The sequence below is a fragment of the Neoarius graeffei genome, chromosome 18, assembly GCF_027579695.1.
Source record: "Neoarius graeffei isolate fNeoGra1 chromosome 18, fNeoGra1.pri, whole genome shotgun sequence".
NCBI lineage: Eukaryota > Metazoa > Chordata > Actinopteri > Siluriformes > Ariidae > Neoarius > Neoarius graeffei.
The window spans coordinates 57,208,222-57,221,179 of record NC_083586.1 but is presented as its reverse complement, the minus strand read 5'-3'; the positions used below and the strand labels follow the sequence as shown (position 1 = coordinate 57,221,179).

General features: G+C 43.0%; 1 protein-coding gene across 1 annotated transcript in view; it reads right to left on the bottom strand.

Moving 5' to 3' along the window:
* Positions 1–12,958, bottom strand: part of spred2a (sprouty related EVH1 domain containing 2a) — a 58,765-nt gene that overhangs the window by 23,828 nt on the left and 21,979 nt on the right. The window contains exons 2-3 of the mRNA XM_060899067.1: positions 6,278–6,461; positions 3,521–3,689 (exon numbers count right to left, since the gene is read on the bottom strand). Of these exons, the coding sequence (XP_060755050.1) occupies positions 3,521–3,689; positions 6,278–6,461 (353 nt within the window). The remainder of the gene's footprint in view (positions 1–3,520; positions 3,690–6,277; positions 6,462–12,958) is intronic.

The window sequence follows — 12,958 nt, the reverse complement described above, 5'->3', positions numbered from 1 at the left end:
ATGAGAACTTGTATCACGGACGTTCCACAACATTAAAGCTAGACTGCCTTCAGATTTTTCACGTGTAGGTCATAAAAAGAATTTTCCCCGACATCCAATTATTTTTGTTTAGTGGAATGAAAGCGCCTGAATTCGAATCACAGACTTCCAGTTTTATTAGTTTTTTTTAAAAATAGAACAATTAATGAATTTAGGGCCATGTGGCCCTAAATTCTCTACTATTTTTTCCTGCTTCACCATGACCCAATACAAGATACTACGTCACGCATCACGTGGTGGGTTTTACCCGTTCATGGAAATTTGTGGGATGCAAATTTGAAACAGGAGAGAAAAATGGAGGACACGAATGAAACGTGAAAGACCGACTACAGTAACGGAAAGCGAGAAGAAAAGACGTTATGTTATATACGAAGGAAAGGAAACGCAGGAAATATCAATCTAATAAATATCGGCGCTCAGCAAGCACCTCGGTGTGATCAGCTGTTCATTTAGCGACAGAACGATGGAACTGTCAGTGCACGCTCAAAGGTAAACCTGCGCATGCGCACACGGACTTCCTCTGTCTGCTTGACTGCGCGAAGCGAGCGATTTCATGCACGTTATTTGCTTTAATCCCCTCAAATTAAATAACTTCCCAGCCACAGAATGGCCTGATATTCTGTGAGATATTACAGAAATAAACATACATCACAATGACCACATTTCAGAGGGAACTAAATTTCACGAAAATTGAAAGGCCGTCTAGCTTTAAATGTAACAATAAATGGATGAAATCTATGTCTTATATCTAGCTTAAAAGTTGACGTTGCATTTTTCAGAACATCAGATGTTCTGTAGGTGATACGACTTATGAATCAAAGCTTATTTATTAGCATATTTGCAGTTGCTGTGCTGCACCAGCATTTTATATATATATATATATATATATATATATATATATATATATATATAAAATATATACCCACAGCGACGATGTTGCTGAAATTCGCTTGATTTTATATATCCTCAGTGATCCAGGATTCAAATAAAAGTTCACTATATGTATATATTTTTTTTATTTAAGCCTAAAACACATAATTAAGCCATCCTGACATCATAATCACTACATACGCTCACTACATAGAGTGAAGGTAATGGTGATGTTGAGGTTCAAACCAGGGCGGCACGGTGGTGTAGTGGTTAGCGCTGTCGCCTCACAGCAAGAAGGTCCGGGTTCGAGCCCCGTGGCTGGCGAGGGCCTTTCTGTGCGGAGTTTGCATGTTCTCCCCGTGTCCGCGTGGGTTTCCTCCGGGTGCTCCGGTTTCCCCCACAGTCCAAAGACATGCAGGTTAGGTTAACTGGTGACTCTAAATTGAGCGTAGGTGTGAATGTGAGTGTGAATGGTTGTCTGTGTCTATGTGTCAGCCCTGTGATGACCTGGCGACTTGTCCAGGGTGTACCCCGCCTTTCGCCCGTAGTCAGCTGGGATAGGCTCCAGCTTGCCTGCGACCCTGTAGAACAGGATAAAGCGGCTAGAGATGAGATGAGGTTCAGACCACAGGTCCAATATGTCAGCTGTTGGAAATGAAATACACTGCGACCCTGTGATAACGAACTCCTTGGGTGATGTCCAAATAGTTTGTTATACGGAAAAGTTCGTAAGACTGAAATGGACCCACTTGTCACACCAAACCCTCTCGTTATATATGAAATTTTAGGCACACTGAAATTCCTTATCATGGATTTCTCCTTCTGAGTCACTATTGCAGTTCACTGACTGAGTTAAAGGATCACGGAGGCGATGATTGATTTCTTCGTCTGTTATGGTCATGACGGAGGTGACCGGTGTATCGTTTGTTGTCAATATCCACCCACCGACACACTGTTGCCCCTTTTCCACCAAAGCAGTTCCAGGGCTGGTTCGGGGCCAGTGCTTAGTTTGGAACCGGGTTTTCTGTTTCCACTGACAAAGAACTGGCTCTGGGGCCAGAAAAACCGGTTCCAGGCTAGCACCAACTCTCTGCTGGGCCAGAGGAAAGAACCGCTTACGTCAGCGGGGGGGCGGAGTTGTTAAGACCAACAACAATAACAAGACCGCGAAAAATTGCCATTTTTAAGCGACGAGAAGCAACAGCTGTACAAACGCGAAGTCATCCATTATTATTATTATTATTATTATTGTTGTTGTTGCTGCTGCTGCTTCTTCCATGTTGTGTTTGCTTCGATATTCGCGTCAAGGTTTATGCAAACGTAGCGACGTAACTGACGTATACAGCGACGTAATGACGTGGCTTCCCTTAGCACCGCGAGCTATGGAAAAGCAAACTGGTTCTCAGCTGGCTTGCAAGTTGAACGAGTTGTGAACCAGCACCAGCACTGGCCCCGAACCAGCCCTGGAACTGATTTGGTGGAAAAGGGGTATGAGTTTTCTAAATCCTCACCATTCAGTTCATTCATGTGTCGCAAATCACCGATGCTGTCATTTATGTTGAGCCGCATGGCTGGGCTGGGCGGGGCGGGGGGGTATAAAAACACCGCCAGGATGCTTTAACTAGTTGTTAAGTTTAGTGGTATCAGCAGTCATTTCGCCCTTTTATCGATCATCGTTCTCGATAATTGTTAGTGATCAACACCTAAGTGAAGCTCGTTAAGCTTTTGTTTTATGGCGTTAACACGTATTGTTTAGTCAATTAATCACTGTTTGTATCTGGTGGGAAGAGGCGCGCATGGCTCAGTGTGTCATGTAAGCAGGCGAATGACGGACGTAATTGCCGGAAGTGTGTTTATTTACAAACAGGCAGGCAAACATTTCAAAAATGTAAGACAAAGTCAGGGTCGTGAAACGGGCAACGGTCAGGCGAGGCACAAACAGAATGGGAGAGGCAAAGATGAAAGGCAGAGTCCAAATACACACACACAAAAAAAAGAAACAAACAAAAAAAACAGAAAGACAATACAGAGATAATAAGGCTTGGTAATGTGAGACACTTGGTACAGCGTATATACTTCATCAAGTCTGTGTGTTTAAAGAGTTCTGATAAATGCACGCTGTGATTGCGCTCTAATCCGTAACAGGTGCATGGTAATTAGTCTGAATGCCGCTGCATGTGTGCATGCTCTGAGCGCCGGTGCGTATGGACGTGACACAGTGATGCTTCTTTGAAGGCTCTGAACGCATTGTCATGAAAAGCGGGGACACGAACTTAGTTTGTTATATGCGAAAGTTCATAGTAAAAGAGTTTGTTATAGTGGGGATGCAGTGTACTTGCGTATACTGGGTTTTTACGGCACATGCTTTGTTTAATGCTGTGTTTTATTTAAAAAAACACAATAATAATAATAATAATAATAATAATAATAGCATTCCATAAATGACATTCAGTAATTTAAAGGCTTTCACCTTCATCAAGTAACACAATGCTGAAAGGTTTAGTAAACATGTTTTGAGAGTGGAAACGTAGCACACACGATCTTAAACATTCCAACATTCCAACATGTAAATATTTTGAAACTTCCGTTAATATTTGTCCTCCTCGCTCACCATCAGTCAGGTCTTCGATGGCCTTCCTGACGCCACGGTCGAAGGCACGAGCGTCCGCCGGACTCTGGAACGTCAGGCCGCACTTTCTGTTGTCGACTTGCCAGTGATGGAATGTGGGAGTGGCTTTAGTGTAGATCAGATCCTTCTTCAGGAAGCACTTGAGGATCACCTGCGTACAATACAGCACTCTGTATCACTGAGTCTGTAACCGATACAAGGTGAGCACAGCTTCTTCATCAACACTTGAGATTAGAACCAGGTTTGTTTGAATTTTTGTGACGGCCTACTTAAGACACAATCTGATGAAGCTGAGGTTGGGTTAATACCAGGGATGCTTCATTACCACTACTGTTATCAGCTATTGGTCTGATACTTCTTGTTAAAAATGCTGTGATATCAATAAGATGCTAACAGTTTTGGTCTGGATGTGTGACATATCCATGCTGCATGTGAATCAAATGCTGTATACGCTAAGCTACCGGGTAAGCTAATATAAGCTGTTCTTTTTTAAATCATATTTTATACCACAGTTCCAAACCACACAAACTAAAAAATAAATAAATAAATAAATAAACATTACTACAAAACTGACATATTGCATTTTTGCTGTGTCCAAGTGAAGTGATGGATCAGGAAGTCCTTATTTGGGCGTAAAATTTTTTTAGACTTTGTGAGTGAGGCAACACTAATGGGACAAAAACTAAACTCGACCACACCAATAGGGGGCGATGAAGTGTCACTTTAGTGGTAAGTACAAACATCATGGGAAATTAAAAAAAATGTCTGGTATGTTGGTGCAACTTATACAAAAATATTTAGGAACACGTGTCCACACGTACACACACATATACATTTAGCATGTTAGCCATTACCATGTTAGCATGTTAACAGGGTAGCAGTTAGTACAGTGGTGCTTGAAAGTTTGTGAACCCTTTAGAATTTTCTATATTTCTGCATAAATATGACCTAAAACGTCATCAGATTTTCACACAAGTCCTAAAAGTAAATAAAGAGAACACAGTTAAACAAACGAGACAAAAATATTATACTTGGTCATTTATTTATTGAGGAAAATGATCAAATATTACATATCTGTGAGTGGCAAAAGTAGGTGACCCCCTTGTGCAGCAATAACTGCAACTAAACGTTTGCGGTAACTGTTGATCAGTCCTGCACACCGGCTTGGAGGAATTTTAGCCCGTTCCTCCGTACAGAACAGCTTCAACTCTGGGATGTTGGTGGGTTTCCTCACATGAACTGCTCGCTTCAGGTCCTTCCACAACATTTCGATTGGATTAAGGTCAGGACTTTGACTTGGCCATTCCAAAGCATTAACTTTATTCTTCTTTAACCATTCTTTGGTAGAACGACTTGTGTGCTTAGGGTCGTTGTCTTGCTGCATGACCCACCTTCTCTTGAGATTCAGTTCATGGACAGATGTCCTGATATTTTCCTTTAGAATTCGCTGGTATAATTCAGAATTCATTGTTCCATCAATGATGGCAAGCCGTCCTGGCCCAGATGCAGCAAAACAGGCCCAAACCATGATACTACCACCACCATGTTTCACAGATGGGATAAGGTTCTTATGCTGGAATGCAGTGTTTTCCTTTCTCCAAACATAACGCTTCTCATTTAAACCAAAAAGTTCTATTTTGGTCTCATCCATCCACAAAACATTTTTCCAATAGCCTTCTGGCTTGTCCACATGATATTTAGCAAACTGCAGACGAGCAGCAATGTTCTTTTTGGAGAGCAGTGGCTTTCTCCTTGCAACCCTGCCATGCACACCATTATTGTTGACTGTTCTCCTGATGGTGGACTCATGAACATTAACATTAGTCAATGTGAGAGAGGCCTTCAGTTGCTTAGAAGTTACCCTGGGGTCCTTTGCGACCTCGCCAACTATTACATGCCTTGCTCTTGGAGTGATCCTTGTTGGTCGACCACTCCTGTGGAGGGTAACAATGGTCTTGAATTTCCTCCATTTGTACACAATCTGTCTGACTGTGTATTGGTGGAGTCCAAACTCTTTAGAGATGGTTTTGTAACCTTTTCCAGCCTGATGAGCATCAACAACGCTTTTTCTGAGGTCCTCAGAAACCTCCTTTGTTCGTGCCATGATACACTTCCACAAACATGTGTTGTGAAGATCAGACTTTGATAGATCCCTGTTCTTTAAATAAAACAGGGTGCCCACTCACACCTGATTGTCATTCCGTTGATTGAAAACACCTGACTCTAATTTCACCTTCAAATTAACTGCTAATCCTAGAGGTTCACATACTTTTGCCACTCACAGATATGTAATATTGGATCATTTTCCTCAATAAATAAATGACCAAGTATAATATTTTTGTCTCGTTTGTTTAACTGGGTTCTCTTGATCTACTTTTAGGACTTGTGTGAAAATCTGATGATGTTTTAGGTCATGCTTATGCAGAAATATAGAAAATTCTAAAGGGTTCACAAACTTTCAAGCACCACTGGATGTTAGCTGTTACAAATCAACTTCAACTTACTGGACACTTTATTAGGAACATTTCTGTCCGTATATACACACACACAAATTTAGAATGTTAGCCATTAGCATGTTAGCATGCTAGCAGTTAACATTGCGCAATCCTGCGTTCTCTTTAGGGAATGCGCGTTCTAGTTTGCTATTTTTTTGTCTCTTAGTAACATACCGTATGCTACTACAATACACACGTTATACACACACTATTTATACACTTTTTACTTTTTTTATCCACACACCTGCTTGTCTCGGAGTCTCTCTCCGTAGATGAGGAACCCGTTACGGCCAAGGAGGTCCAGGTCTACTGGAGACACCTTACACACGCCCACCCGGCTGAGCCCGCCCCCTTCCTGAGCCAGCCAACCACCGCTTGAGTCGTCCCTCGTCATCACTACTGCCTTGACACGCACCAGGTAGTCGTCACTGTGGAGACCGACAAGGAGACGAGGAGGAAGTGTCACATGAGGAGGGGAAAAAAAAAAACTTCCATGACTCAGTAATATTCAGCACAGAACCTGAGATCCGAGCAAAGTGTCAGATTTACCTACACGCCCCAAAAGGAGAGCTATGCAAAGTGGTGCCGTAGGGAATCAGATTAAAGGTGTTTGTGCTGCCAAACTAAAGCCAGTTTAACTCTGGGAACAGCAGCTATAATCACAGCCCCGGGCCTGTTAGGCAAACTCTCACCTCCCGCTACTTTATCTCTTCAGAGGCTGCTGGTTTAATACACATGCACACAAGATTATATAGAATAGATGCGAAATCGTTTCACGTTTCGTATAATTCCACAGCGCTGCTGAATTCCCAGTTCTGATTGGTCAGAATATGTTCTCAAAGGGAGATCGTAAAAACATACCCAAGGACTCATGGGTGATGTTTTCTAGAAAGACATATTTATTAAACTTTTGTAAGGAGTCTCCAGTGCCAGAGCTTTGTACCAGTCCGTTGTTTATTTATTTTTTCAACGTATTCAATTTAAAGCAGCAGTTTGAAACTTTTAAATATTAAACTGCAATTGCAATAAACACAATGACAAGCCTTCTCTTTTTCAATCGACTCACCAGCCCCACCCACTCTTTTATAACAATGTACAATATGTACAGGATAAGAGTTTTGTTCTGAAGTAGCACCCTTGAGCCCGAAGGCTCGCCGGTTTGATTCCTGGGACCGGCAGGAAAAATGTGGGTGGAGTTCAGTGAACGAACAGCATTTCCCCCTCCCTCTGTATCATGGCTGAACCCCCAACTGGGTATGTGTGTGTGCTCATTGCTCACGTGTGTGTTCACTGCTTCAGATGGGTTAAATACAGAGGAGGAATTTCGCTGTACATGTGACAAATAAAGGGTTCTTCTTCAGACTGGAGGCGGGGCTAATTTCAGGTCTGAAAAACAAGGGGAAAAAACCCAACACTGACATCAAATAACCAACCACACCCTCTCTTTTGAAACTATGAATGCATTAGGCGCTACTTTTTCAGAATGTACTAAAGCGTAGCAGTTTGTCCTTATTTGGGAAAATGACTGAGTTAATTTCAGGGCCAGAAAATGTTAAATAAACAGAATCCTGAAATAAAAAAACCTAGTCACAGCCCATACATGGTAATCTTATAAATCGCACACGTTTTGTGATTTTTTGAAATTCGATATGGATTACAGGTCCTGAAACACTTTGTAACATTACATACTGCATCTTTAATCCCGTTAGTCGATTCCATGAAATGACGAAAGTAGCCACATGTACTTTTCTGATCGTATATAGCACTTCTGCATGTATGCTGAGTAATCACAGAGGACCTTGGCTACAGATGTTTCAATCACTAAGATGTACAAACCTCGATTAATTGTGATTTCCTCCGTGTGTGTTACGCGACACGCTCCATGCTGACCTCTAGCCCATGGTCTGTGATGCAAAAGAGGACTCATCAAGTCACTAAGAGGAAGAGACTAGTTATGCAAATGGAGCTGGCTCTTGGCAGAGAGTGTGGGAACCGCTTTAATTGAAGGCCCGATTTTCATGCCTGGGTTTGAGGCTACAGATCAAAGCGAGATGCCGAGAATGGCGACGGTGTTTACGGTTCATTCACACGGCGCTCCTTGAACCAGACAGCCAGACAATTCGCATAACCGTTCGTTATATTTCCACAAATGTATAAAGGTGTAACCTTTGTTGTTTGGTTGGTTGTTGTTTTTAATTTAATCACCACCATTCTGTCACTTCTGTTTGGTACGAGTCAGCTAAGGGGGGGGGGGGACACGACTTGAAAGAGGTTGCCATGACTACGAATGCTAAAAAAAGGGAAGACTTCCTGTTGTTTCTTGTTCTCGCTCCTGATGCTACATCGACAGTAACACAACACTGCATCAGCAGGACAGAGAAACAGCATATAGACCACGCAGATGTGTATACGTGTGTTTGTGTGTGTGCAAGGTGCATGAGATATATCTGTAAGACTACATCAATACTGGATCAGCAGTGAGAAAAAAAATAACCTTCATGTAGGGTTAAAGAACTTTATCACCGAGCACTGGACAGTAGTAGCAAAGGTGAATATTTCAGCACGGCTAGATTCCCTCTTTCCTGTTCACTTATAAGGTTATATGCAAACAAACAAACAAAGGGCTTTAATAGATCTTCTTTATTCTTTACATCAACATATGGTGCTGTTAGCCACACCCCTTATGGCCCTTTTCCACTACCCTTTTTCAGCTCACTTCAACCCGACACGGCTCGCGTTTCGACTATCTAAGAACAACACGACTCAGCTCGCTTCAGCCTTACTCAGCACCCAAAACTCGCACGGTTTTGGAGTGGGGCTGAAGCGAGCCAAACCGAGCCGAGTGGGGCTAGGGGCGTGAGGAGACACTCCCCTGTGCACTGATTGGTGAGGAGGAGTGTCCTCACATGCCCACACACGCCCCGCGAGCACACTGGGATCTGTAAACACCGTAAACCCGGAAGAAGAAGAATTACGAATTACGAGAATTTCTGAAGCCTTATGCGCCTCGCCTCATCTATACGCTCTTGCCAGTATCTGTTGGCGTTGTCGGTGACAACAAGCCACAGCACCAAGACCAGCAACACTAACGACTCCATGTCCTCCATGTTTATTGTTTACTATCCGGGTCGTGAGACTACCGCTTAAAAGATCACTGATGTCATTGTTTGCGCCGCCGAACGACATCACCTGACGTCCACCCACTTTCGCTAACTCCGCCCAATGTGTCCACCCACTTCCAGCCAGCACGGTTCAGCGCGGTTGTAGTCGAAACGCAACTCCAACAGCCCCACTCAGCTCGACTCAGCACGGCACGGCTCAGCCCAACTCAGCCGCGTTGGTAGTGGAAAAGCGGCATTAGTGTCATTAACTTCTATAAGGGTCAAATTAGGCAGGTCTGATGTAACTGTCAAATGTAACATGGAATGAAAGACCTTAAAGCATATACGCAGAACCATGGCCTCACTTTTCGTTTATAAATGCCTTGAGACCTCAAGAATGGCACAGGAATGGTTTTAAGCGTTAACAATAAATCTAATATAGTAATTTTTATGATTAAAATGATTCATATAGGTAGCGGTGTGCGTGAATGATCTTGACATCTGTGACGTCACAGCAGGAAGGCTATCGGTCTCATCGCCATTTCCGCTATACTAAAACACAGAGCTGACTGCAACTCCGATCCTCCATTTTGAGCTAATTTATCGTCATGCCACGTAGATGTGCTGCTGGCCACTGCGGCAACACGACAGAAGCTGGATTTACGTTGCAGTCATGGCCCAAGAATGTTCAAACTGAAAAGATTTGGACACGTTTTGCGAGAAATTCACGGGCACATTTTACTGAGGACTCGTACAAGACCTCTGATCTGTTGAGAAGCGTTGGCTATAAGCCCGTATTGAAAGAGGATGCGGTACCAACAATTAAAGGAAAAGAAAACTACAAGAAGGGGTGGCACGGTGGTGTAGTGGTTAGCACTGTCGCCTCACAGCAAGAAGGTCCTGGGTTCGAGCCCAGCGGCCAGCGAGGGCCTTTCTGTGTGGAGTTTGCAAGTTCTCCCCATGTCCGCGTGGGTTTCCTCCGGGTGCTCCGGTTTCCCCCACAGTCCAAAGACATGCAGGTTAGGTTAACTGGTGGCTCTAAATTGACCGTAGGTGTGAATGTTTGTTTGTCTATGTGTCAGCCCTGCGATGATCTGGCGACTTGTCCAGGGTGTACCCCGCCTCTAACCCATAGTCAGCTGGGATAGACTCCAGCTTGCCTGCGACCCTGTAGAACAGGATAAGTGGCTACAGATAATGGATGGATGGATGGAAAACTACAAGAAAAGGAAAGTAAGTTCAGTTGCACCAGTTCTCCCAGAGTGTGAGCCGAGCAGTAATGGCGGAGTACTCAGTATGGAGAAAATGGAGAATGAGTGGACCAGTCATCAGATTTCTCCGCTGGATATGCTTGCCTCAACAGCAATATCTCGCCCTTACGTGGAAGAAGCGAATGAACGAAGAACTGAAAGTCAGATTGTTTCTGAACAATCGGCCACAAAATTGGCCTTCAAGAAGCGAGAACACAGATGGGTAAGATGCAACTCTCATTTGGTTACATCACAACAACAACAACACTCGTTGTTTACCTGCATTTAGATTAACAAATGTAACTTGCATTGTATATTTAAGTTACCGGTATAAAATCATTTAATTTGCTTCAGAATGTGATTGTCTCAGTTCATCTCATTATTTAATTAGCCTTCTACGTTTTATCAGTGAAAATGCATGCGTGTACATGCATGTTGCATAAGTTATAACACCTATCCTGTTTTAATGAGAGTCACATGAGACTGCCAGTTCAATTCCATCCAATTCTCTAGACGGCTTTGTTCTCTGGCTTTATTTCGTAAAGTGGGGGCCTCCGTGGCCGATGTGCTACTATCGGATTCACTTTCCGATGGTTCAAACTGATACAGTTCTACGTGTATAGCAGTAGCATGTACACACACTCCGATTTCAGGACTATCACAGTCAGGTGTATTACTATCTGAGGAATCTGAAGAATCGCCAATAAATCCGAACGAAGAGGCCAGTGTAATCACTCTCGCCTGCCGAGTCTGGCTTTGCTCTATAGCTGTCAAAGGCCTCGGCCTTAAAACCGGTTACCGCTGTGACGTCACGCACTCAGGGCTGGCTGGCTCAGCGGGGCAGTGCGAATGCCAACTTTGTGGTCAATTTTAACTCTCAAAAATATATATTTTTTATTCCCATTTATGCAGCATACAAGAGTCAAGGATGGAGATACTATCCACTCAGAAATGTATTTAAAAATAAAGGTTCTGTGTATATCCTTTAAGGCCCCGGTCCTACAACACCAATAACTATAACTCTACCTACTATAACTCCAACTCTGACTGTCCCTCTGCCTGAATTTAGTTCCAGTCTGGAGCAGAAACACCACAAGTATAATCCCGACTATAATATCGCATGGTCCTGACACTCAGGGAAATAAATGCATGCAACTTAAAGGAACAGTCCACCGTATTTCCATAATGAAATATGCTCTTATCTGAATTGAGACGAGCTGTTCCGTACCTCTCCGAGCTTTGCGCGACCTCCCAGTCAGTCAGACGCAGTCAGACGCGCTGTCACTCCTGTTAGCAATGTAGCTAGGCTCAGTATGGCCAACGGTATTTTTTGGGGCTGTAGTTAGATGCGACCAAACTCTTCCGCGTTTTTCCTGTTTACACAGGTTTATATGACCAGTGATATGAAACAAGTTCAGTTACACAAATTGAAACGTAGCGATTTTCTATGCTATGGAAAGTGCGCACTATAATGACAGGCGTACTAACACCTTCTGCACGCTTCGACAGCGCATTGATATCTGAGCTCCGTATCAATGCGCTGCCGAAGCGCGCAGAAGGTGTTAGTACGCCTGTCATTATAGTGCGGACTTTCCATAGCATAGAAAATCGCTACGTTTCAATTTGTGTAACTGAACTTGTTTCATGTCACTGGTCATATAAACCTATGTTCCTTTAAGAACAGTCATGGAAGATTTTTCCAAGTAGTAGCACATTATTCCAGGTCATACTGTCCAGCTTGGACTTCAAAACAACCCATGTACACACTCCGGTGGTTGATATAATATGGATAGGTCACGGATTACGGAAGCATAACAAAAAAGTACACAAAATACGGCATGGTTACGGATTTTAATACGGCTGCATCACAGATGCTAATGATTTATTTATTTTGCTCACAGACGTTTCAGTATATTACAGATCGGTTACCGATTTCATACGGATGATGCATCACGAATACAAAATTAAGAAGAAGTCTAAAACAATTAAATATTTGGCCTGCCGAAGTTCATAATTAAAATATCTTACCTGCATTTATATGTTTACTTTATTAATTTACTATTGGTATTTCACGGAAAATAATCACATATCCGTGAATAAAAGATCCATGCTTTGTATTATATTTTTTATTTTCCGGGAATCCGTATTCCGTGACTCCATGATGCAACAAGGATGTATAAAGACGCCCGGGCAAAAATAGCACGTGCTCAGACAACATCACATGTAAACAATTACCTGATTGGTCAGATGTTTTATCAGATCAGGTCCAAGCCTGGAAAAATGGCTCCAGAAGCAATCTCAGCGATACGGATAAACCCAGACATGGGCTTTCGGGATCGTTATCAGTCTGGTGTGAGCACCAACCACATAAACTGCAGGGAACCGATTTATTTATAGTTATCGTTATCAGTATTGTGGTACTGTACTTTAAGTCTTCTTAAGTTCAAAAGGTGCAGGCTATCTGCTGGTACCTCGTATAGTGAAGGCTACATCAGGGGTCGGAGCCTTTTCTTACAAAGCCCCACAGTTATGGAACAGCCTTCCAGGTAGTGTTTGGGAATCAGACACAGTCTC